General features: G+C 43.1%; 2 protein-coding genes and 1 pseudogene across 2 annotated transcripts; all 3 read right to left on the minus strand.

Annotated features, from left to right (window-relative positions):
• LOC144738281 (uncharacterized) overlaps positions 1–15,455 on the minus strand; it is a 49,593-nt pseudogene extending 34,138 nt beyond the window's left edge.
• Positions 15,456–18,897: 3,442 nt separating this feature from the next.
• Positions 18,898–20,565, minus strand: LOC144738282 (uncharacterized). The gene has a single exon (XM_078621292.1). The coding sequence runs from the start codon at positions 20,563–20,565 to the stop codon at positions 18,898–18,900; it is 1,668 nt and encodes a 555-aa protein (XP_078477418.1).
• Positions 20,566–24,007: 3,442 nt separating this feature from the next.
• On the minus strand, positions 24,008–25,675 carry LOC144738283 (uncharacterized). Its single transcript, XM_078621293.1, has one exon. It carries the CDS (start codon positions 25,673–25,675, stop codon positions 24,008–24,010), a length of 1,668 nt encoding a protein of 555 aa, XP_078477419.1.
• Between the last annotated feature and the right edge of the window lie 955 nt (positions 25,676–26,630).

The raw sequence follows: 26,630 nt of genomic DNA on the forward strand, positions 1-26,630 counted from the left end.
CGCGTCTATCCTCAGTGAAATCCCTCTGGAAATGGTCTTGAGGTCTGATTTTAAGCCCCTTAAAACTCCCCTCTAGCATCCAAATCCTTTGTTCTCGTCCTGGCCTATTATGGACTTTGCATTCAATTGTTAATTTTTACATTAACAATTCGCATATGTCGCAGCATGGCTTAGCGAATCTTGCCATTGCAATTAAACCTTAATATGTATGTACATTATACTGCGTAATTGTACACTTCTGTTTGAATAATTACATACATCTCCATGCATAAGTCCGTGCTTCCTGTGAATTTGCTAATATTCACCCGGCAATGTCTTCTAAACTGCTCCAAGTTTAGAGGATTTAAAGACATAAGCTTCCGTCTTCAGGTGGAACCGTCACAGCACGATAGCTGTATCAAGTAAGATACATTCCAAGAAAACAGTTCTTGTATATATACTGATTGAGGGTGGGAGGAGTCAAGATAGGCCCTGGATATTGGCTCCTCCCACCCTCAACCAGTATATATACTGGTTGAGGGTGGGAGGAGCTAAGGTAGGCCCTGGATATTGGCTCCTCCCACCTTCAACCAGTATATATACTGGTTGAGGGTGGGAGGAGCCAAGGTAGGCCCTGGATATTATTATGGTGAGGTTCGGTGCGTCTGAAACACGCTGTTAGGAATGAGCCTTTGTTGTGTAGACTGATTGAACTCGGAGGTTCCAATAGTTTGCATATCAAGAGGAATTTAGCATATTTATGGGAAATGCAGATATGGGATTAGTCATTACTTGTGGAATCTGGCTATTGAGCTTAATCCTGAATACATATATTCATCTCACCGCATAATTCGCGTTAATTTGCTAATATTCACCCTGCAATGTGCTGCAAACTGCTGCCAGTTCAAAGGCGTTACCAGCCAAATGCAGTATTAAAATTGTGATTTGGACTTTGAGGTGCAAGTTTATACCGTGCTGACTTTATTTTATAAAAATATTGAAGTACTTGTGTTGATATGACCGCGTCAGAACAATCAAGGTGATTTGTTTAATTTAATCCACGAAAATTATTACGATTGCTGTCATACACTTTTAATGATAATCGAAATGGTATCGCTTGTAAGCGTGTGTGTATTTACACTGCTGTGTAAGTACACTAGGGGAGCGATAGTGTAGCGGTTTGTATGTACAAAGCGGTGTGTATGCACATTCGTCTATGCACACTCGTGTGTGAATGCACACCGCTGTATAGACAGTCGTGTTTATAAGCACACTTGTGTGTGTATGTCTACTCGTCCGTGTTTTTTTAAGGAAGGATATGGTTGAAATAACGTACGATCAGTCATCTTTAAAAACAATTCAGGTCTTTATTAATCTGCAAGAAAATTCACGTTAATACTCGTATCGAAATCTGTATTAATACGCTTGCTCAAACAGGAAGGAACTAGGCAAATTATATCCCAATAGGAATTCAACAGTTGAAACATATTCTTAAAATCTAACACGTAAACGTCGATTTCCCAATTGACGTCCTTTTCGACTGAAGCCATTCGTCCAGAAGTCCAAGCCATCAAACACAAGAACAACGAACGTGCAATCCACGCACACTCTGAAACCTATAATTTTAAGTTATTTTATTTATTACACAATGATAAAAAATTAAAGAACATGTTTAAAATATTGAGCAAAGATGTGATCACAGTTTTTCTCCAACTTTAACTCAACAAAACCACTTAACCACGAGAGAAAAATTAGAAATTGAACCACCACACAACCACTGCGCATCACACCACATCAACAAGTAATCCGAGATGACTACGAAGCACCATCTTAACGTGACAAAGTCTGGAATAAACAAAACAGCACGCTCACATCATTTGCTGTGAGAAGATTACAACACATGCCACCTAGCATAAGCACCAGCCATTTGACAGCCCCGATGATCCAACTACCAGACGAAGCAATGTATCTTTCGAAGTATAACATTGTTGCCATCCTGAAGTAAGCGAACACTTCTAGAACTTAAAATGAAGACTTTCATCTGAACACATCATAGAGCATTCACAACATCACTCTAGCTCGGTGTACTGAAAATCACTGAAAAAATATATCTAAGAGACACGAATATACACAGGGCAACAGTTAACAGATGTACTCAATACGTTTGAGTCTTCAGCCACTCCACTACACCCAGCCATCTCTTCATATCCAACTTCATGAGGTCGAAAGTGGAATTTCCTTTAGAACTCATTACATCACTTTCGAATTCAGCTTTTTATTCCTGAAGACATGTGAAGTGTTTTCTAACCGTGAAAATGCTTCAAACACACAGAGCAATCAAACATATTTGTTCAAATGATCACACTAGCTTGGAGTACTGCTGCAAATCACTGATTAAAAAAGAGTTGTACGTTATTAATTGATCTTACAGAGATACAAACATGCACGTTCCAGGACTTCAACAGTTAAAAGAAGTGCTCAAAACTTTGATTTTCCAGCCACTCCAGCAGCCATTTTTGAGTATCCAACTGCATGGGGTCGAAAGTGGAATTGTCTTCAGCGCTGATTACATCCACTACATCTAGCCATCTCTCAGGATCCAACTGCATGGGGTCGAAAGATGAATTGTCGTCAGGACTCATTACATCCGATACATTCAACGATCTCTCAGGATCCGCCTGCCTCGGTTCGAAAGATGCATTTTTTTCAGGACACATTGCAGAACTTTTAATTTCACCGTTTGATTTTACTTGCCGATCATTGCGGATCTTCTGATGCTTGTTTCGGGGTGATGACCGTGAAAATGTCCTCTCCCTTGGAGAGCAATTAAACGGCTTCTCGTCCGAGTGTGTTTTCTGGTGACTGTGAAGATTTTATTTCCGTGAAAATGCCTTCCCGCACACAGCGCAATTGAATGGCTTCTCGTTCGTGTGTGTTTTCTGGTGATTGCGCAGAATTGATTTCCGTGAAAATGCCTTCCCACAAATAGAGCACTTGAACGGCTTCTCGCCCGTGTGTGTTTTCTGGTGATTGTGTAGAATTGTTTTCCGTGAAAATGCCTTCCCACACACAGAGCATTTGAATGGCTTCTCGCCCGTGTGTGTGTGGCGCTGTGGAGAGTTTGTCTGCTCCATGTGACTGATTCTTCAGAGCAGAGTAACAGTCGCGGGTGTTGTTGAGAGTTAAAGGCACCCTCTAAGCTGCGTGGATGTCTGCCTCAAATCGCAAAAAAAGCAAACTCTCACTAACGTCTAACCGACACAGAGTAACGTCTCGTAAGTCGGGCTGCACGCGACTACCAGTTTTATCCACTAACGAAGACACTTACTTGTTGATGCACGGCGTGTCGATGTCCCTGTAACCCGTCTGAAGAGATCGCCACGAACTCTCCCAGTCGCCAGGCAATCGTGCTCGCCAGGCTGGGTCTCGGAGGAGAAGGGTAATCTGCAGAGAGAGGAGTCGAGCATCTATCCTCAGTGAAATCCCTCTCGAAATGGTCTTGAGGTCTGATTTTAAGCCCCTTATAACTCCCCTCTCGCATACAATTCCTTTGTTCTCGCCTGGCCTATCATGGACTTTGCATTCAATTGTTAATTTCTACATTAACAATCCGCATATGTAGCAACATAGCTTAGCGAATGTGGCCATTGTAATTTAACCTTAATACGTATGTACATTATACTGCGTAATTGTACACTTCTTTTTGAATAATTACATACATCTCCATGCATAATTCCGTGCTTACTGTGAATTTGCTAATATTCACCCGAAAATGTCCTCTAAACTGCAGGGATTCATCTTCATGGTTCTTTCGGTAAAGTCACGTAGAAGGGAAGTAATAAAATAATAAAAATAAAACATAATAAAATAATTCTCACGACGGAAGAGATGGAGGACGAGACAAAGGAGGAGGTGGAGGAGGTGCAGGTGGTGGAGGTGGTGATGCAGGCTCGTGAACGACGCTACTGGGCAGTTGGAGGCAGTCGCCCTCCAACAACAACGGAGGGCGGAGGAGCGACGCTCACAACAACGAGCGGAGCGCCGGGTGGCTAAAGCACAGCAAGTTGGTACAGTAGGGGGCACAGGTGGTGCATCAGCCAGTCATCTCGGTCATCTCGGTCTGTCGACCCTTGGCACCTGCTGGGTCTGCCCCGTAACCTCCTGCCAGCTGGCGTTCGACACTTCACGTGGTAGCCTCAAGGTGCACTTGGCCTGGCACAAGCGTCGTGGTGACGTCACCGCCACTTAGTGGCGAATGGCGGTTGTTGTTGTTGATGCAGGGAAAGAAGAGGAAGCGAGGGGGCTACGAGCCTTCCCTCCGGGACATTGCTCACATCCACCACAGCGTTACCGTCCAACACAGTCAATGAAGGAAGGGGGTTGTTTTAGCAAAATTTTACTCGTGGTAGGGGATTGACAAACAACAGGGAATGCCTCCTTCTGATAAACAAAAAACGAATGAAGGGGGCGTGGGAGCTTGGCGTAAGGTGTGGAAAGCTGTAAGTCACAGGTATCAATCGAATTGGGTCAATGACACCAGCACACGAATGGTGGGGTCGTTTGGAATGATGTTGCATTTATGAAAGATGAAGTTCTCCGACGTTGCATTTCATGAACTTTACATTCAATTGTTATTTTTGGAAATTACAATCTGCATATCTAGCAACAGAGCTTCTCTATCTTCTTGGTTCTTTCGGTAAAGTCCCGTAGAAGAAAAATAATAAAATAAAAAGAAATAAAACATAATAAAATAATTCTCACGACGTTTCGGAGGCAACACAAGCTTCCGACTTCAGGTGGAACCGTCACAGCACGATAGCTGCATCAAGTAAGAGAAATTCCAAGAAAACAGTCCTTGTGTAATAAAAGACTTGACCACGATGTCTGGATCAGTGTCCTTTATTTGGTTCGTACTGTATTCCCCACACGGCTGTCTCTTATTTGTTCAGTCCCCACAGTGCTGGCTCCGATGTCGCTCCAGTCACCATCAGCAGCCCCGCTGCTGATCCTTGTCGCTCTCGTAGCACCACCACAGCTCCGCCGCTGTTATTCTCACACAGCCCCTCCTGGCTGTTCTTGCTGCAGCTCTTCTCTCTCTCTCTGCTACTCCGCAGCTCTGACAGCCTCGTGCTGTCTCTCTCTCCGTTGCCCCTGCAACTCCTGGCAAACTCTCACTAACGTCTAACCGACACACAGTAACGTCTCGTAAGTCGGGCAGCACGCGACTACCAGTTTTATCCACTAACGAAGACACTTACTTGTTGATGCACGGCGTGTCGATGTCCCTGTAACCCGTCTGAAGATATCGCCACGAACTCTCCCAGTCGCCAGGCAATCGGGCTCGCCAGGCTGGGTCTCGCAGGAGAAGGGTAAACTGCAGAGAGAGGAGTCGAGCGTCTATCCTCAGTGAAATCCCTCTCGAAATGGTCTTGAGGTCTGATTTTAAGCCCCTTATAACTCCCCTCTAGCATAAGCACCAGCCATTTGACAGCCCCGATGATCCAACTACCAGACGAAGCAATGTATCTTTCGAAGTATAACATTGTTGCCATCCTGAAGTAAGCGAACACTTCTAGAACTTAAAATGAAGACTTTCATCTGAACACATCATAGAGCATTCACAACATCACTCTAGCTCGGTGTACTGAAAATCACTGAAAAAATATATCTAAGAGACACGAATATACACAGGGCAACAGTTAACAGATGTACTCAATACGTTTGAGTCTTCAGCCACTCCACTACACCCAGCCATCTCTTCATATCCAACTTCATGAGGTCGAAAGTGGAATTTCCTTTAGAACTCATTACATCACTTTCGAATTCAGCTTTTTATTCCTGAAGACATGTGAAGTGTTTTCTAACCGTGAAAATGCTTCAAACACACAGAGCAATCAAACATATTTGTTCAAATGATCACACTAGCTTGGAGTACTGCTGCAAATCACTGATTAAAAAAGAGTTGGAAATTACAATCTGCATATCTAGCAACAGAGCTTCTCTATCTTCTTGGTTCTTTCGGTAAAGTCCCGTAGAAGAAAAATAATAAAATAAAAAGAAATAAAACATAATAAAATAATTCTCACGACGTTTCGGAGGCAACACAAGCTTCCGACTTCAGGTGGAACCGTCACAGCACGATAGCTGCATCAAGTAAGAGAAATTCCAAGAAAACAGTCCTTGTGTAATAAAAGACTTGACCACGATGTCTGGATCAGTGTCCTTTATTTGGTTCGTACTGTATTCCCCACACGGCTGTCTCTTATTTGTTCAGTCCCCACAGTGCTGGCTCCGATGTCGCTCCAGTCACCATCAGCAGCCCCGCTGCTGATCCTTGTCGCTCTCGTAGCACCACCACAGCTCCGCCGCTGTTATTCTCACACAGCCCCTCCTGGCTGTTCTTGCTGCAGCTCTTTTCTCTCTCTCTGCTACTCCGCAGCTCTGACAGCCTCGTGCTGTCTCTCTCTCCGTTGCCCCTGCAACTCCTGGCAAACTCTCACTAACGTCTAACCGACACACAGTAACGTCTCGTAAGTCGGGCAGCACGCGACTACCAGTTTTATCCACTAACGAAGACACTTACTTGTTGATGCACGGCGTGTCGATGTCCCTGTAACCCGTCTGAAGATATCGCCACGAACTCTCCCAGTCGCCAGGCAATCGGGCTCGCCAGGCTGGGTCTCGCAGGAGAAGGGTAAACTGCAGAGAGAGGAGTCGAGCGTCTATCCTCAGTGAAATCCCTCTCGAAATGGTCTTGAGGTCTGATTTTAAGCCCCTTATAACTCCCCTCTAGCATAAGCACCAGCCATTTGACAGCCCCGATGATCCAACTACCAGACGAAGCAATGTATCTTTCGAAGTATAACATTGTTGCCATCCTGAAGTAAGCGAACACTTCTAGAACTTAAAATGAAGACTTTCATCTGAACACATCATAGAGCATTCACAACATCACTCTAGCTCGGTGTACTGAAAATCACTGAAAAAATATATCTAAGAGACACGAATATACACAGGGCAACAGTTAACAGATGTACTCAATACGTTTGAGTCTTCAGCCACTCCACTACACCCAGCCATCTCTTCATATCCAACTTCATGAGGTCGAAAGTGGAATTTCCTTTAGAACTCATTACATCACTTTCGAATTCAGCTTTTTATTCCTGAAGACATGTGAAGTGTTTTCTAACCGTGAAAATGCTTCAAACACACAGAGCAATCAAACATATTTGTTCAAATGATCACACTAGCTTGGAGTACTGCTGCAAATCACTGATTAAAAAAGAGTTGTACGTTATTAATTGATCTTACAGAGATACAAACATGCACGTTCCAGGACTTCAACAGTTAAAAGAAGTGCTCAAAACTTTGATTTTCCAGCCACTCCAGCAGCCATTTTTGAGTATCCAACTGCATGGGGTCGAAAGTGGAATTGTCTTCAGCGCTGATTACATCCACTACATCTAGCCATCTCTCAGGATCCAACTGCATGGGGTCGAAAGATGAATTGTCGTCAGGACTCATTACATCCGATACATTCAACGATCTCTCAGGATCCGCCTGCCTCGGTTCGAAAGATGCATTTTTTTCAGGACACATTGCAGAACTTTTAATTTCACCGTTTGATTTTACTTGCCGATCATTGCGGATCTTCTGATGCTTGTTTCGGGGTGATGACCGTGAAAATGTCCTCTCCCTTGGAGAGCAATTAAACGGCTTCTCGTCCGAGTGTGTTTTCTGGTGACTGTGAAGATTTTATTTCCGTGAAAATGCCTTCCCGCACACAGCGCAATTGAATGGCTTCTCGTTCGTGTGTGTTTTCTGGTGCCTGTGAAGAGATGACTTCCATGCAAATGCCTGCAAACAAACAGAGCAATTGAACGGCTTCTCGCCCGTGTGTGTCTTCTGGTGACTGTGTAGAATTGTTTTCCGTGAAAATGCCTTCCCACACACAGAGCATTTGAATGGCTTCTCGTCCGTGTGTGTTTTCTGGTGATTGCGCAGAATTGATTTCCGTGAAAATGCCTTCCCACAAATAGAGCACTTGAACGGCTTCTCGCCCGTGTGTGTTTTCTGGTGATTGTGTAGAATTGTTTTCCGTGAAAATGCCTTAACACACACAGAGCATTTGAATGGCTTCTCGTTCGTGTGTATTTTCTGGTGCCTGTGAAGAGATGACTTCCATGCAAATGCCTGCAAACAAACAGAGCAATTGAACGGCTTCTCGCCCGTGTGTGCGTGGCGCTGTGGAGAGTGTATCTGCTCCATTTGACTGATTCTTCAGAACAGAGTAACAGTCGCGGTTGTTGTTGAAAGTTAAAGGCGCCCTCTAAGCTGCGTGGATGTCTGGCTCAAATCGCCAAGAAACAAACTCTCACTAACGTCTAACCGAGACAGTAACGTTTCGTAAGTCGAACTACACACGCGATTACCAGTTTATCCACTAACGAAGACACTTACTTGTTGATGCACGGCATGTCGATGCCCCTGTAACCCGTCTGAAGAGATCGCCACGAACTCTCCCAGTCGCCAGGCAATCGTGCTCGCCAGGCTGGGTCTCGGAGGAGAAGGGTAATCTGCAGAGAGAGGAGTCGAGCGTCTATCCTCAGTGAAATCCCTCTCGAAATGGTCTTGAGGTCTGATTTTAAGCCCCTTAAATCACAATATTAAAATTGTGATTTGAACTAAGAGGTGCAAATTTATACTGTACTGACGTTGTTTTCTAAATATATTTACGGACACTCGTGTTGAGCGGGGTGCTTCTAGACAACGATTGTGTTATATCATTATTTATTTAATAAACTTTGAATAATCATCTGAATGTTAAAGCTTGTAAGCATGTTTCTTTTTAAAATGTCCATATTAGAGGTTTTTGGGTTAGATCGCGTAAATATATAAATGTGTCGTTGAAACCCGCCACCACCCTACACAGCCAACTAGTAAGGGTTGTCACGTAAACAGAACGTGGAAATGCGTCACTAGTACAGCACTAACCGGTGTGTTGGAGAGCCAAGCCACAACATTCACAATCTGAGTACGACTTTTCGCCAGTAATTACAACTAGCTTCATCAGGCGACAGACAGATTTGTGAAGTCTTACTGTTTTGTTAGGGGACCGGTTCCCATAAAAAGTCTATGGGGCAATGTTAAGAGATAGGGAACCGGTTCCCATAGGAAGTCTACGGGCAATGTTAAGAGATAGGGAACCGGTTCCCATAGGAAGTCTATGGGGCAATGTTAAGAGATAGGGAACCGGTTCCCATTGGAAGTCTATGGGGCAATGTTAAGAGATAGGGAACCGGTTCCCATAGTAAGTCTATGGGGCAATGTTAAGAGATAGAGAACCGGTTCCCATAGGAAGTCTATGGGGCAATGTTAAGAGATAGGGAACCGGTTCCCATAGAAAGTCTTTGGAGCAATGTTAAGAGATAGGGGACCGGTTCCCATAGGAAGTCTATGGGGCAATGTTAAGAGATAGGGAACCGGTTCCCATACGAAGTCTATGGGGCAATGTTAAGAGATAGGGAACCGGTTCCCATAGGAAGTCTATGGGGCCATGTTAAGAGATAGGTAACCGGTTCCCATACGAAGTCTATGGGGCAATGTTAAGAGATAGGGAACCGGTTCCCATAGGAAGTCTATGGGGCAATGTTAAGAGATAGGAGACCGGTTTAAAACTAAACAAACTAAATTATATAGAAGCGTAGATGTGTTGACCACGCAGCTGCGCTCTTGCACAATGTGGGGGTGGGGGGGGGGAGGGGATTACTGAGGCCACGTACATTATGCGTGTGCATTATGCGAGCCCTTTGAACGTGTCCTTCCTGTCTATTGTGTTTATTAAAATAGCCCTACCAATGGTAATCCCTGTTGAAGTACGCTTCCCTTTGTGAGTATGCATTTATCTAATGTATAATTTTAACGACACATTCATATACTTCGGCTATCGAACCCCAAAACCTCTATTATGGATGATATTGGTCCCGAAATCCGACGTGTTAAACTCGAGTGTATGTGTCTTCTTGGTTCTTTCGGTAAAGTCACGTAGAATGGAAACAATAAAAATAATAAAATAAAACATAATAAAATAACATAATGTTTTATTTTATTATTTTTATTGTTTACATTCTACGTGACTTTACCGAAAGAACCAAGAAGATGAATCCCTGCAGTCACGAAAGCTTTAAATCGAGTGTATGTGTTTAATATTTTGGACGTGTTTTTTATGGTAATTTTATTGAATATGGAGAGGTTACCAGCGCCTCGCACACGTCCAGAGACCTCGTGGGCCTCTGTGGTGACTACGAGCCTTCCCTCCAGGGCATTGCTCACATCCACCACAGCGTTACCGTCCGTCACCGCGGATGAAGTAGCGGATTCTTTTTACAGAACTTTACTCGTGGCAGGGGAATGCCAAACAACAGGGGGCTCTTCTTCAGAGAAAAACAAACGAATCAAGGGGACGTGGGAGCGTGGCGTAAGGTGTAGAAAGCTGTAAGCGCCAGGCTACCGTGGGCTCACCTCGCAATCAACAGGAGTCGAGGAGTGGTGGTTGCTCATGCATTCCCCGAAGATGCATATAAGTCGAGTTAGATTCCTTCTATGTCCTCCTACATTATTATCCAACTATACTCAGATGTATGCATATGTATGCATATATTTAATTTCTAAACTAGGGACGGATATGCGAACTGGGGGTGCGGGATTAGAATTGCACTATAATTATAAGGATCGCATTGTGGTCGCAATATAATTTGCTGAATGTGCAATCTCAATGGATTGGAATAGCTATTTAACCGCACCATCCTAATCAAAACTCGTTGAGTATATTTATTGCTCCAATTGTAAGCATTCGTTTCTCTGTTACATCACGTAACGTGTTATTCATCACCATCATCATCACGATCAATGGGCAAAGGGCGCGTAGGTGTGAAGTGCACATGTTGTACTCCTGCGTTTACCATAAACCATAACATAGGAAACACTACAACAAGACGAGCACTCGTGTGTGCATGTACATGTATTTGTGTGCATATGTATGTAGGAACAAACGTGCGTGTTCGCAGTGGTACGCAATCCTAGTTGACGTACAATGCTTTGTATGTACACTCGTGTGTTTATGTACACTGCGTTGCATATCTGTATGTACACTGCTGTATATGCATACTCGTGTGTATATGTATGCACATTCGTCTATGTATATACACTGCTATGCCCACTCGTGTGTGGGTTTGTGTACAAGGGAGTGTATATGTGTACTGGTGTATGTATCTGGTAGAGTTTGGGAGGATATTATTATTGTGAGGTTCGATGCGGCTGAAACACGGTGTTAGGAATGAGCCTTTGTTGTGTAGACTGGTTGAACTCGGAGGTTCCAAAAGTTTGCATATCAAGATTAATTTAGCATATTTATGGGAAATGCAGATATGGGATTATGGTTGAGGGTGGGAGGATATTATTATTGTGAGGTTCGGTGTGGCTGAAACACGGTGTTAGGAATGAGCCTCTATTGTGTAGACTGGTTGAACTCGGAGGTTCCAAGAATTTGCATATCAAGAGGAATTTCGTATATTTATGGGAAATGCAGATATGGGATTAGTCATGACTTGTGGAATTTGGCTATTGAGCATAATCCTGAATACGTATATTCATCTGACAGTATAATTCGCGTTAATTTGCTAATATTCACCCTGCAATGTGCTGCAAACTGCTGCCACTTCAAAAGTGTTACCAGGGAAATGCAGACTGTAGTATTAAAAATGTGATTTGGACTTTGAGGTGCAAGTTTATACCGTGCTGACTTTATTTTATAATAATATTGAAGTACGTGTGTTGATATGACCGCGTCAGAACAATCAAGGTGATTTGTTTAATTTAATCCACGAAATTATTACGATTGCTGTCATACACTTTTAATGATAATCGGAATGGTATCGCCTGTAAGCGCGTGTGTATTTACACTGCTGTGTAAGTACACTTGGGGAACGGTAGTGTAGCGGTTTGTATGCACAAAGCGGTGTGTATGCACATTCGTCTATGTATATACACTGCTATGTCCACTCGTGTGTGGGTGTGTGTTTCGTACAAAGAATTGAGGGCAACGTGGTGATGAATGCGGCACCACAACAGGGAACTACAGGGATGAGACTCCCCGCTCGTGGTGCTAAATTAATGAAAACAGCGCCACTGAGCGGACAGAGCCCCGCCCCTACAGCTCGTGCGTGTGACGTCATGAGTGTGACGTCATGAGTGTGATCAGCGGACGGCCACGATGCTGCCAGGTGAGGGTAAACTTGTGTGCTGGAGATGCTTCACCTGAAACTCGCCTCCACACGTGTTCGCTATGAACATTGTAGCAAAAAGGGACGATTAGTCATCTTTAACATGTCAGGTCTTTATTGTTCTGCAAGCAAATTAAAGTTAAAACTCGTAGAGACACATGCACACTCGTGTGCGAATGCACACCGCTGTATAGACAGTCGTGTTTATAAGCACACTTGTGTGTGTATGTCTACTCGTCCGTGTTTTTTAAAGGAAGGATATGGTTGAAATAACGTACGATCAGTCATCTTTAAAAACAATTCAGGTCTTTATTAATCTGCAAGAAAATTCACGTTAACACTCGTATCGAAATATTTATTAATACGCTTGCTCAAACAGGAAGGAACTGGGCAAATTATTTCCCAATTTCAACAGTTAAAACATATTCTTAAAATCTAACACGTAAACGTCGATTTCCCCATTGACATCCTTTTCGACTGAAGCCATTCGTCCAGAAGTCCAAGCCATCAAACACAAGAACAACGAACGTGCAATTCAGGCACACTTTGAAACCTATTATTAAGTTATTTATTCATTACACAATGATAAAAAAAATTCAAGAACATGTTTAAAATATAGAGCAAAGTTGTGATCACAGTATTTCTCCAACTTTAGCTAAACAAAACCACTTAACCACGAGAGTAAAATTAGAAATTGAACCAACACACAACCACTGCGCTTCACAACACATCAACAAGTAGTCCGATAGGACTACAAGGCACCACCTTAACGTGACGACGTCTAGAATAAACTTCAACACGGAATTAGCTGTGAGAAGATGAACATAAACACCACACATTTACCAGTCCCGATGATACAACCACCAGACGAAGCAACGCATCTATAGAAGTATAACATTGTTGTCATCCTGAAATAAGTGAACACTTCTGGAACTTAAAAGGAATACGTTCATCTGAACACATTATAGAGCATTCACAACATCACTCTATTTCGATTTAAAGCTTTCGTGACTGCAGGGATCAATCTTCTTGGTTCTTTTGGTAAAGTCACGTAGAAGTGAAGTAATACAATAATAAAAATAAAACATAATGAAATAATTTTCACGACTTTTCGGCCACAACGCAAGCAGCCATCTTCAGGTGGAGAATAGGTCTGTCAAGTAGACAGAGTCTGAATGACTCAGAGTCTGAATGACTCTGTCTACTTGACAGACCTGTTCTCCACCTGAAGACGGCTGCTTGCGTTGTGGCCGAAACATCACTCTAGCTTGGAGTACTGGAAATCACGGAAATAATAATTCGTACCTTATTAACTGATCTAACAGAGACACAAACATGCACATTCCAGGACTTCAAGAGTTAACAGAAGAACTCAAAACTTTGACTCTCCAGCCATTCCAGCAGCCATGTCTCAGTATCCACCTGCATGGGGTCGAAAGAGGAATTGTCGTCAGGGCTCATTACATCCAGCAACCTCTCAGGATCCAACTGCATGAGGTCTAAAAAGGAATTGTTGTCAGGAATCATGACATCCACTACATCTAGGCATCTCTCAGGATCCACCTGTATAGGATGAAAAGATGCATCTTTTTCAGGACTCATTGCAGCACTTTGCATTACACCTTTTGATTCCACTTCCCTATCATTCCGGATCTTCTGATGCTTGTTTCGTGGAGATGACCGTGAACATGTTCTCTCCCTCGGAGAGCAATTTAATGGCTTTTCACCCGAGTGCGTTTTCTGGTGCCTGTGAAGATCTGACTTCCTTACAAATGCCTTCGCACAAAGAGAGCACTTGAATGGCTTCTCGCCCGAGTGTGTCTTCTGGTGAGTGTTAAGATTGGATTTCAGTGAAAATGTCTTCCCACACACAGCGCACTTGAATGGCTTCTCGCCCGTGTGTGTCTTCTGGTGAGTGTTAAGATTGGATTTCTGTGAAAATGTCTTCCCACACACAGAGAAATTGAATGGCTTCTCACCAGAGTGTGTTTTCTGGTGAGTGTTCAGATGTGATTTCTGTGAAAATGCCTTCCCACACACAGAGCACTTGAATGGCTTCTCACCAGAGTGTGTTTTCTGGTGAGTGTTAAGATTGGATTTCAGTGAAAATGTCTTCCCACACACAGAGCAATTGAATGGCTTCTCGCCCGTGTGTGTCTTCTGGTGAGTGTTAAGATTGGATTTCAGTGAAAATGTCTTCCCACACACAGAGAAATTGAATGGCTTCTCGCCCGTGTGTGTTTTCTGGTGAGTGTTAAGATTGGATTTCAGTGAAAATGTCTTCCCACACACAGAGCAATTGAATGGCTTCTCGCCCGTGTGTGTCTTATGGTGAGTGTTAAGATTGGATTTCAGTGAAAATGTCTTCCCACACACAGCGCACTTGAATGGCTTCTCGCCCGTGTGTGTCTTCTGGTGAGTGTTAAGATTGGATTTCTGTGAAAATGTCTTCCCACACACAGAGAAATTGAATGGCTTCTCACCAGAGTGTGTTTTCTGGTGAGTGTTAAGATGTGATTTCTGTGAAAATGCCTTCCCACACACAGAGCACTTGAATGGCTTCTCACCAGAGTGTGTTTTCTGGTGAGTGTTAAGATTGGATTTCAGTGAAAATGTCTTCCCACACACAGAGCAATTGAATGGCTTCTCGCCCGTGTGTGTCTTCTGGTGAGTGTTAAGATTGGATTTCAGTGAAAATGTCTTCCCACACACAGCGCACTTGAATGGCTTCTCGCCCGTGTGTGTCTTCTGGTGAGTGTTAAGATTGGATTTCTGTGAAAATGTCTTCCCACACACAGAGAAATTGAATGGCTTCTCAACCGAGTGTGTTTTCTGGTGAGTGTTAAGATGTGATTTCTGTGAAAATGCCTTCCCACACACAGAGCACTTGAATGGCTTCTCACCAGAGTGTGTTTTCTGGTGAGTGTTAAGATTGGATTTCAGTGAAAATGTCTTCCCACACACAGAGCAATTGAATGGCTTCTCACCAGAGTGTGTTTTCTGGTGAGTGTTAAGATTTGATTTCAGTGAAAATGCCTTCCCACACACAGAGCACTTGAATGGCTTCTCGCCCGTGTGTGTCTTCTGGTGCCTGTGAAGATATGACTTCCATGAAAATTCCTTCAAACAAACAGAGCAATTGAACGGCTTCTCGCCCGTGTGTGCGTGGCGCTGTGGAGAGTTTATCTGCTCCATGTGACTGATTCTTCAGAGCAGAGTAACAGTCGCGGGTGTTGTTGAGAGTTAAAGGCACCCTCTAAGCTGCGTGCATGTCTGGCTCAAATTGCCAAAAAGCAAACTCTCACTAACGTCTAACCGACACACAGTAACGTCTCGTAAGTCGGGCTACACGCGACTACCAGTTTTATCCACTAACGAAGACACTTACTTGTTGATGCACGGCGTGTCGATCTCCCTGTAACCCGTCTGAAGAGATCGCCACGAACTCTCCCAGTCGCCAGGCAATCGGGCTCGCCAGGCTGGGTCTCGCAGGAAAAGGGTAATCTGCAGAGCCAGGAGTTGCGCGTCTATCCTCAGTGAAATCCCTCTCGAAATGGTCTTGAGGCCTAAATTTAAGCCCCTTATAACTCCCCTCTAGCATCCAAATCCTTTGTTCTCGACTTGGCCTATCATGGACTTTGCATTCAATTGTTAATTTTTTACATTAACAATCCGCATATGTAGCAACATAGCTTAGCGAATCTGTCCATTGTAATTTAACCTTAATACGTATGCACATTATACTGCGTAATTGTACACTTCTGTTTGAATAATTACATACATCTCCATGCATAATTCCGTGCTTCCTGTGAATTTGCTAATATTCACCCGACAATGTCCTCTAAACTGCAGGGATTCATCTTCATGGTTCTTTCGGTAAAGTCACGTAGAAGGGAAGTAATAAAATAATAAAAATAAAACATAATAAAATAATTCTCACGACGGAAGAGATGGAGGACGAGACAATGAAGGAAGGGGGTTGTTTTTTCAAAACTTTACTCGTGGCAGGGGATTGGCAAACAACAGGGAATGCCTCCTTCTGAGAAACAAAACACGAATGAAGGGGGCGTGGGAGCGTGGCGTAAGGTGTGGAAAGCTGTAAGTCACAGGTATCAATCGAATTGGGTCAATGACACCAGCACACGAATGGTGGGGTCGTTTGGAATGATGTTGCATTGATGAAAGATGAAGTTCTCGACGTTGCATTTCATGAACTTTACATTCAATTGTTATTTTTGGAATTTACAATCTGCATATCTAGCAACAGAGCTTCTCTATCTTCTTGGTTCTTTCGGTAAAGTCACGTAGAAGGGAAATAATAAAATAAAATAAATAAAACATAATAAATTAATTCTCACGACGTTTCGGAGGCAACACAAGCTTCCGTCTTCAGGTGGAACCGTCACAGCACGATAGCTGTATCAAGTAAGAGAAATTTCAAGAAAACAGTCCTTGTATATATATACTGGTTGAGGGTGGGAGGATATTATTATTGTGAGGTTCGATGCGGCTGAAACACGCTGTTAGGAATGAGCCTTTGTTGTGTAGGCTGGTTGAACTCGGAGGTTCCAAGAGTTTGCATATCAAGATGAATTTAGCATATTTATGGGAAATGCAGATATGGGATTAGTCATTACTTGTGGAATCTGGCAATTGAGCTTAATCCTGAATACGTATATTCATGTCACCGCATAATTCACGTTAATTTGCTAATATTCACCCTGCAATGTGCTGCAAACTGCTGCCTGTTCAAAGGCGTTACCAGGCAGATGCAGACTGTAGTATTAAAATTGGGATTTGGACTTTGAGGTGCAGGTTTATAACATGCTGACTTTGTTTTATAAAAATATTGAAGCACTTGTGTTGATATGAGCGCGTCAGAACAATCAAGGTGATTTGTTTAATTTAATCCACGAAAATTATTACGATTGCTGTCATACACTTTTAATGATAATCGAAATGGTATCGCTTGTAAGCGTGTGTGTATTTACACTGCAGTGTAAGTACACTTGGGGAGCGGTAGTGTAGCTGTTTGTATGCACAAAGCGGTGTGTATGCACATTCGTCTATGCATATACACTGCTATGTCCTCTCGTGTGTGGGTGTGTGTTGCGTACAAAGAATTGAGGGCAACGTGGTGATGAATGCGGCACCACAACAGGGAACTACAGGGATGAGACTCCCCGCTCGTGGTGCTAAATTAATGAAAACAGCGCCACTGAGCGGACAGAGCCCCGCCCCTACAGCTCGTGCGTGTGACGTCATGAGTGTGACGTTATGAGTGTGATCAGCGGACAGCCACGATGCTGCCAGGTGAGGGTCAACTTGTGTGCTGGAGATGCTTCACCTGAAACTCGCCTCCACACGTGTTCGCTATGAACATTGTAGCAAAAAGGGACGATTAGTCATCTTTAACATGTCAGGTCTTTATTGTTCTGCAAGCAAATTAAAGTTAAAACTCGTAGAGACACATGCACACTCGTGTGTGAATGCACACCGCTGTATAGACAGTCGTGTTTATAAGCACACTTGTGTGTGTATGTCTACTCGTCCGTGTTTTTTAAAGGAAGGATATGGTTGAAATAAGGTACGATCAGTCATCTTTAAAAACAATTCAGGTCTTTATTAATCTGCAAGAAAATTCACGTTAACACTCGTATCGAAATATTTATTAATACGCTTGCTCAAACAGGAAGGAACTGGGCAAATTATTTCCCAATTTCAACAGTTAAAACATATTCTTAAAATCTAACACGTAAACGTCGATTTCCCCATTGACATCCTTTTCGACTGAAGCCATTCGTCCAGAAGTCCAAGCCATCAAACACAAGAACAACGAACGTGCAATCCAGGCACACTTTGAAACCTATTATTAAGTTATTTATTTATTACACAATGATAAAAAAAAATTCAAGAACATGTTTAAAATATAGAGCAAAGTTGTGATCACAGTATTTCTCCAACTTTAGCTAAACAAAACCACTTAACCACGAGAGTAAAATTAGAAATTGAACCACCACACAACCACTGCGCTTCACAACACATCAACAAGTAGTCCGATAGGACTACAAGGCACCACCTTAACGTGACGACGTCTAGAATAAACTTCAACACGCAATTAGCTGTGAGAAGATGCACATAAACACCACACATTTACCAGTCCCGATGATACAACCACCAGACGAAGCAACGCATCTATAGAAGTATAACATTGTTGTAATCCTGAAATAAGTGAACACTTCTGGAACTTAAAAGGAATACGTTCATCTGAACACATTATAGTGCATTCACAACATCACTCTATTTCGATTTAAAGCTTTCGTGACTGCAGGGATAAATCTTCTTGGTTCTTTTGGTAAAGTCACGTAGAAGTGAAGTAATAAAATAATAAAAATAAAACATAACGACTTTTCGGCCATAACGCAAGCAGCCATCTTCAGGTGGAGAATAGGTCTGTCAAGTAGACAGAGTCTGAATGACTACTTGACAGACCTGTTCTCCACCTGAATACGGCTGCTTGCGTTGTGGCCGAAACATCAATCTAGCTTGGAGTACTGCAAATCACGGAAATAATATTTCGTACCTTATTAACTGATCTAACAGAGACACAAACATGCACATTCCAGGACTTCAAGAGTTAACAGAAGTACTCAAAACTTTGACTCTCCAGCCATTCCAGCAGACATCTCTCAGTATCCACCTGCATGGGGTCGAAAGAGGAATTGTCGTCAGGGCTCATTACATCCAGCAACCTCTCAGGATCCAACTGCATGAGGTCTAAAAAGGAATTGTTGTCAGGAATCATGACATCCACTACATCTAGGCATCTCTCAGGATCCACCTGTATAGGATGAAAAGATGCATCTTTTTCAGGACTCATTGCAGCACTTTGCATTACACCTTTTGATTCCACTTCCCTATCATTCCGGATCTTCTGATGCTTGTTTCGTGGAGATGACCGTGAACATGTTCTCTCCCTCGGAGAGCAATTTAATGGCTTTTCACCCGAGTGCGTTTTCTGGTGCCTGTGAAGATCTGACTTCCTTACAAATGCCTTCGCACAAAGAGAGCACTTGAATGGCTTCTCGCCCGAGTGTGTCTTCTGGTGAGTGTTAAGATTGGATTTCAGTGAAAATGTCTTCCCACACACAGCGCACTTGAATGGCTTCTCGCCCGTGTGTGTCTTCTGGTGAGTGTTAAGATTGGATTTCTGTGAAAATGTCTTCCCACACACAGAGAAATTGAATGGCTTCTCACCAGAGTGTGTTTTCTGGTGAGTGTTAAGATGTGATTTCTGTGAAAATGCCTTCCCACACACAGAGCACTTGAATGGCTTCTCACCAGAGTGTGTTTTCTGGTGAGTGTTAAGATTGGATTTCAGTGAAAATGTCTTCCCACACACAGAGCAATTGAATGGCTTCTCGCCCGTGTGTGTCTTATGGTGAGTGTTAAGATTGGATTTCAGTGAAAATGTCTTCCCACACACAGCGCACTTGAATGGCTTCTCGCCCGTGTGTGTCTTCTGGTGAGTGTTAAGATTGGATTTCTGTGAAAATGTCTTCCCACACACAGAGAAATTGAATGGCTTCTCACCAGAGTGTGTTTTCTGGTGAGTGTTAAGATGTGATTTCTGTGAAAATGCCTTCCCACACACAGAGCACTTGAATGGCTTCTCACCAGAGTGTGTTTTCTGGTGAGTGTTAAGATTGGATTTCAGTGAAAATGTCTTCCCACACACAGAGCAATTGAATGGCTTCTCGCCCGTGTGTGTCTTCTGGTGAGTGTTAAGATTGGATTTCAGTGAAAATGTCTTCCCACACACAGCGCACTTGAATGGCTTCTCGCCCGTGTGTGTCTTCTGGTGAGTGTTAAGATTGGATTTCTGTGAAAATGTCTTCCCACACACACAGAAATTGAATGGCTTCTCACCAGAGTGTGTTTTCTGGTGAGTGTTAAGATGTGATTTCTGTGAAAATGCCTTCCCACACACAGAGCACTTGAATGGCTTCTCACCAGAGTGTGTTTTTTGGTGAGTGTTAAGATTGGATTTCAGTGCAAATGTCTTCCCACACACAGAGCAATTGAATGGCTTCTCACCAGAGTGTGTTTTCTGGTGAGTGTTAAGATTTGATTTCAGTGAAAATGCATTCCCACACACAGAGCACTTGAATGGCTTATCGCCCGTGTGTGTCTTCTGGTGCCTGTGAAGATATGACTTCCATGAAAATTCCTTCAAACAAACAGAGCAATTGAACGGCTTCTCGCCCGTGTGTGCGTGGCGCTGTGGAGAGTTTATCTGCTCCATGTGACTGATTCTTCCGAGCAGAGTAACAGTCGCGGGTGTTGTTGAGAGTTAAAGGCACCCTCTAAGCTGCGTGCATGTCTGGCTCAAATTGCCAAAAAGCAAACTCTCACTAACGTCTAACCGACACACAGTAACGTCTCGTAAGTCGGGCTACACGCGACTACCAGTTTTATCCACTAACGAAGACACTTACTTGTTGATGCACGGCGTGTCGATCTCCCTGTAACCCGTCTGAAGAGATCGCCACGAACTCTCCCAGTCGCCAGGCAATCGGGCTCGCCAGGCTGGGTCTCGCAGGAAAAGGGTAATCTGCAGAGCGAGGAGTTGCGCGTCTATCCTCAGTGAAATCCCTCTCGAAATGGTCTTGAGGCCTAAATTTAAGCCCCTTATAACTCCCCTCTAGCATCCAAATCCTTTGTTCTCGACTTGGCCTATCATGGACTTTGCATTCAATTGTTAATTTTTTACATTAACAATCCGCATATGTAGCAACATAGCTTAGCGAATCTGGCCATTGTAATTTAACCTTAATACGTATGCACATTATACTGCGTAATTGTACACTTCTGTTTGAATAATTACATACATCTCCATGCATAATTCCGTGCTTCCTGTGAATTTGCTAATATTCACCCGACAATGTCCTCTAAACTGCAGGGATTCATCTTCATGGTTCTTTCGGTAAAGTCACGTAGAAGGGAAGTAATAAAATAATAAAAATAAAACATAATAAAATAATTCTCACGACGGAAGAGATGGAGGACGAGACAATGAAGGAAGGGGGTTGTTTTTTCAAAACTTTACTCGTGGCAGGGGATTGGCAAACAACAGGGAATGCCTCCTTCTGAGAAACAAAACACGAATGAAGGGGGCGTGGGAGCGTGGCGTAAGGTGTGGAAAGCTGTAAGTCACAGGTATCAATCGAATTGGGTCAATGACACCAGCACACGAATGGTGGGGTCGTTTGGAATGATGTTGCATTGATGAAAGATGAAGTTCTCGACGTTGCATTTCATGAACTTTACATTCAATTGTTATTTTTGGAATTTACAATCTGCATATCTAGCAACAGAGCTTCTCTATCTTCTTGGTTCTTTCGGTAAAGTAACGTAGAAGGGAAATAATAAAATAAAATAAATAAAACATAATAAATTAATTCTCACGACGTTTCGGAGGCAACACAAGCTTCCGTCTTCAGGTGGAACCGTCACAGCACGATAGCTGTATCAAGTAAGAGAAATTTCAAGAAAACAGTCCTTGTATATATATACTGGTTGAGGGTGGGAGGATATTATTATTGTGAGGTTCGATGCGGCTGAAACACGCTGTTAGGAATGAGCCTTTGTTGTGTAGGCTGGTTGAACTCGGAGGTTCCAAGAGTTTGCATATCAAGATGAATTTAGCATATTTATGGGAAATGCAGATATGGGATTAGTCATTACTTGTGGAATCTGGCAATTGAGCTTAATCCTGAATACGTATATTCATGTCACCGCATAATTCACGTTAATTTGCTAATATTCACCCTGCAATGTGCTGCAAACTGCTGCCTGTTCAAAGGCGTTACCAGGCAGATGCAGACTGTAGTATTAAAATTGTGATTTGGACTTTGAGGTGCAGGTTTATACCATGCTGACTTTGTTTTATAAAAATATTGAAGCACTTGTGTTGATATGAGCACGTCAGAACAATCAAGGTGATTTGTTTAATTTAATCCACGAAAATTATTACGATTGCTGTCATACACTTTTAATGATAATCGAAATGGTATCGCTTGTAAGCGTGTGTGTATTTACACTGCAGTGTAAGTACACTTGGGGAGCGGTAGTGTAGCTGTTTGTATGCACAAAGCGGTGTGTATGCACATTCGTCTATGCATATACACTGCTATGTCCTCTCGTGTGTGGGTGTGTGTTGCGTACAAAGAATTGAGGGCAACGTGGTGATGAATGCGGCACCACAACAGGGAACTACAGGGATGAGACTCCCCGCTCGTGGTGCTAAATTAATGAAAACAGCGCCACTGAGCGGACAGAGCCCCGCCCCTACAGCTCGTGCGTGTGACGTCATGAGTGTGACGTCATGAGTGTGATCAGCGGACAGCCACGATGCTGGCGGGTGAGGGTCAACTTGTGTGCTGGAGATGCTTCACCTGAAACTCGCCTCCACACGTGTTCGCTATGAACATTGCAGCAATAAGGGACGATTAGTCATCTTTAACATGTCAGGTTTTCATTGTTCTGCAAGAAAATTAAAGTTAAAACTCGTAGAAACACATGCACACTCGTGTGTGAATGCACACCGCTGTATAGACAGTCGTGTTTATAAGCACACTTGTGTGTGTATGTCTACTCGTCCGTGTTTTTTAAAGGAAGGATATGGTTGAAATAAGGTACGATCAGTCATCTTTAAAAACAATTCAGGTCTTTATTAATCTGCAAGAAAATTCACGTTAACACTCGTATCGAAATATTTATTAATACGCTTGCTCAAACAGGAAGGAACTGGGCAAATTATTTCCCAATTTCAACAGTTAAAACATATTCTTAAAATCTAACACGTAAACGTCGATTTCCCCATTGACATCCTTTTCGACTGAAGCCATTCGTCCAGAAGTCCAAGCCATCAAACACAAGAACAACGAACGTGCAATCCAGGCACACTTTGAAACCTATTATTAAGTTATTTATTTATTACACAATGATAAAAAAAAATTCAAGAACATGTTTAAAATATAGAGCAAAGTTGTGATCACAGTATTTCTCCAACTTTAGCTAAACAAAACCACTTAACCACGAGAGTAAAATTAGAAATTGAACCACCACACAACCACTGCGCTTCACAACACATCAACAAGTAGTCCGATAGGACTACAAGGCACCACCTTAACGTGACGACGTCTAGAATAAACTTCAACACGCAATTAGCTGTGAGAAGATGCACATAAACACCACACATTTACCAGTCCCGATGATACAACCACCAGACGAAGCAACGCATCTATAGAAGTATAACATTGTTGTAATCCTGAAATAAGTGAACACTTCTGGAACTTAAAAGGAATACGTTCATCTGAACACATTATAGTGCATTCACAACATCACTCTATTTCGATTTAAAGCTTTCGTGACTGCAGGGATAAATCTTCTTGGTTCTTTTGGTAAAGTCACGTAGAAGTGAAGTAATAAAATAATAAAAATAAAACATAACGACTTTTCGGCCATAACGCAAGCAGCCATCTTCAGGTGGAGAATAGGTCTGTCAAGTAGACAGAGTCTGAATGACTACTTGACAGACCTGTTCTCCACCTGAATACGGCTGCTTGCGTTGTGGCCAAAACATCAATCTAGCTTGGAGTACTGCAAATCACGGAAATAATATTTCGTACCTTATTAACTGATCTAACAGAGACACAAACATGCACATTCCAGGACTTCAAGAGTTAACAGAAGTACTCAAAACTTTGACTCTCCAGCCATTCCAGCAGACATCTCTCAGTATCCACCTGCATGGGGTCGAAAGAGGAATTGTCGTCAGGGCTCATTACATCCAGCAACCTCTCAGGATCCAACTGCATGAGGTCTAAAAAGGAATTGTTGTCAGGAATCATGACATCCACTACATCTAGGCATCTCTCAGGATCCACCTGTATAGGATGAAAAGATGCATCTTTTTCAGGACTCATTGCAGCACTTTGCATTACACCTTTTGATTCCACTTCCCTATCATTCCGGATCTTCTGATGCTTGTTTCGTGGAGATGACCGTGAACATGTTCTCTCCCTCGGAGAGCAATTTAATGGCTTTTCACCCGAGTGCGTTTTCTGGTGCCTGTGAAGATCTGACTTCCTTACAAATGCCTTCGCACAAAGAGAGCACTTGAATGGCTTCTCGCCCGAGTGTGTCTTCTGGTGAGTGTTAAGATTGGATTTCAGTGAAAATGTCTTCCCACACACAGCGCACTTGAATGGCTTCTCGCCCGTGTGTGTCTTCTGGTGAGTGTTAAGATTGGATTTCTGTGAAAATGTCTTCCCACACACAGAGAAATTGAATGGCTTCTCACCAGAGTGTGTTTTCTGGTGAGTGTTAAGATGTGATTTCTGTGAAAATGCCTTCCCACACACAGAGCACTTGAATGGCTTCTCACCAGAGTGTGTTTTCTGGTGAGTGTTAAGATTGGATTTCAGTGAAAATGTCTTCCCACACACAGAGCAATTGAATGGCTTCTCGCCCGTGTGTGTCTTATGGTGAGTGTTAAGATTGGATTTCAGTGAAAATGTCTTCCCACACACAGCGCACTTGAATGGCTTCTCGCCCGTGTGTGTCTTCTGGTGAGTGTTAAGATTGGATTTCTGTGAAAATGTCTTCCCACACACAGAGAAATTGAATGGCTTCTCACCAGAGTGTGTTTTCTGGTGAGTGTTAAGATGTGATTTCTGTGAAAATGCCTTCCCACACACAGAGCACTTGAATGGCTTCTCACCAGAGTGTGTTTTCTGGTGAGTGTTAAGATTGGATTTCAGTGAAAATGTCTTCCCACACACAGAGCAATTGAATGGCTTCTCGCCCGTGTGTGTCTTCTGGTGAGTGTTAAGATTGGATTTCAGTGAAAATGTCTTCCCACACACAGCGCACTTGAATGGCTTCTCGCCCGTGTGTGTCTTCTGGTGAGTGTTAAGATTGGATTTCTGTGAAAATGTCTTCCCACACACACAGAAATTGAATGGCTTCTCACCAGAGTGTGTTTTCTGGTGAGTGTTAAGATGTGATTTCTGTGAAAATGCCTTCCCACACACAGAGCACTTGAATGGCTTCTCACCAGAGTGTGTTTTTTGGTGAGTGTTAAGATTGGATTTCAGTGCAAATGTCTTCCCACACACAGAGCAATTGAATGGCTTCTCACCAGAGTGTGTTTTCTGGTGAGTGTTAAGATTTGATTTCAGTGAAAATGCATTCCCACACACAGAGCACTTGAATGGCTTATCGCCCGTGTGTGTCTTCTGGTGCCTGTGAAGATATGACTTCCATGAAAATTCCTTCAAACAAACAGAGCAATTGAACGGCTTCTCGCCCGTGTGTGCGTGGCGCTGTGGAGAGTTTATCTGCTCCATGTGACTGATTCTTCCGAGCAGAGTAACAGTCGCGGGTGTTGTTGAGAGTTAAAGGCACCCTCTAAGCTGCGTGCATGTCTGGCTCAAATTGCCAAAAAGCAAACTCTCACTAACGTCTAACCGACACACAGTAACGTCTCGTAAGTCGGGCTACACGCGACTACCAGTTTTATCCACTAACGAAGACACTTACTTGTTGATGCACGGCGTGTCGATCTCCCTGTAACCCGTCTGAAGAGATCGCCACGAACTCTCCCAGTCGCCAGGCAATCGGGCTCGCCAGGCTGGGTCTCGCAGGAAAAGGGTAATCTGCAGAGCGAGGAGTTGCGCGTCTATCCTCAGTGAAATCCCTCTCGAAATGGTCTTGAGGCCTAAATTTAAGCCCCTTATAACTCCCCTCTAGCATCCAAATCCTTTGTTCTCGACTTGGCCTATCATGGACTTTGCATTCAATTGTTAATTTTTTACATTAACAATCCGCATATGTAGCAACATAGCTTAGCGAATCTGGCCATTGTAATTTAACCTTAATACGTATGCACATTATACTGCGTAATTGTACACTTCTGTTTGAATAATTACATACATCTCCATGCATAATTCCGTGCTTCCTGTGAATTTGCTAATATTCACCCGACAATGTCCTCTAAACTGCAGGGATTCATCTTCATGGTTCTTTCGGTAAAGTCACGTAGAAGGGAAGTAATAAAATAATAAAAATAAAACATAATAAAATAATTCTCACGACGGAAGAGATGGAAGGGGGTTGTTTTTTCAAAACTTTACTCGTGGCAGGGGATTGGCAAACAACAGGGAATGCCTCCTTCTGAGAAACAAAACACGAATGAAGGGGGCGTGGGAGCGTGGCGTAAGGTGTGGAAAGCTGTAAGTCACAGGTATCAATCGAATTGGGTCAATGACACCAGCACACGAATGGTGGGGTCGTTTGGAATGA

The sequence above is a fragment of the Lampetra planeri genome, chromosome 81, assembly GCF_965212315.1.
Source record: "Lampetra planeri chromosome 81, kcLamPlan1.2.h2, whole genome shotgun sequence".
Lineage (NCBI taxonomy): Eukaryota > Metazoa > Chordata > Hyperoartia > Petromyzontiformes > Petromyzontidae > Lampetra > Lampetra planeri.

Bases quoted from the DNA above. Each gene is read 5' to 3' on its own strand.
- LOC144738282 (XM_078621292.1), bottom strand. From the start codon at position 20,565: ATGGAGCAGATAAACTCTCCACAGCGCCACGCACACACGGGCGAGAAG.
- LOC144738283 (XM_078621293.1), bottom strand. From the start codon at position 25,675: ATGGAGCAGATAAACTCTCCACAGCGCCACGCACACACGGGCGAGAAG.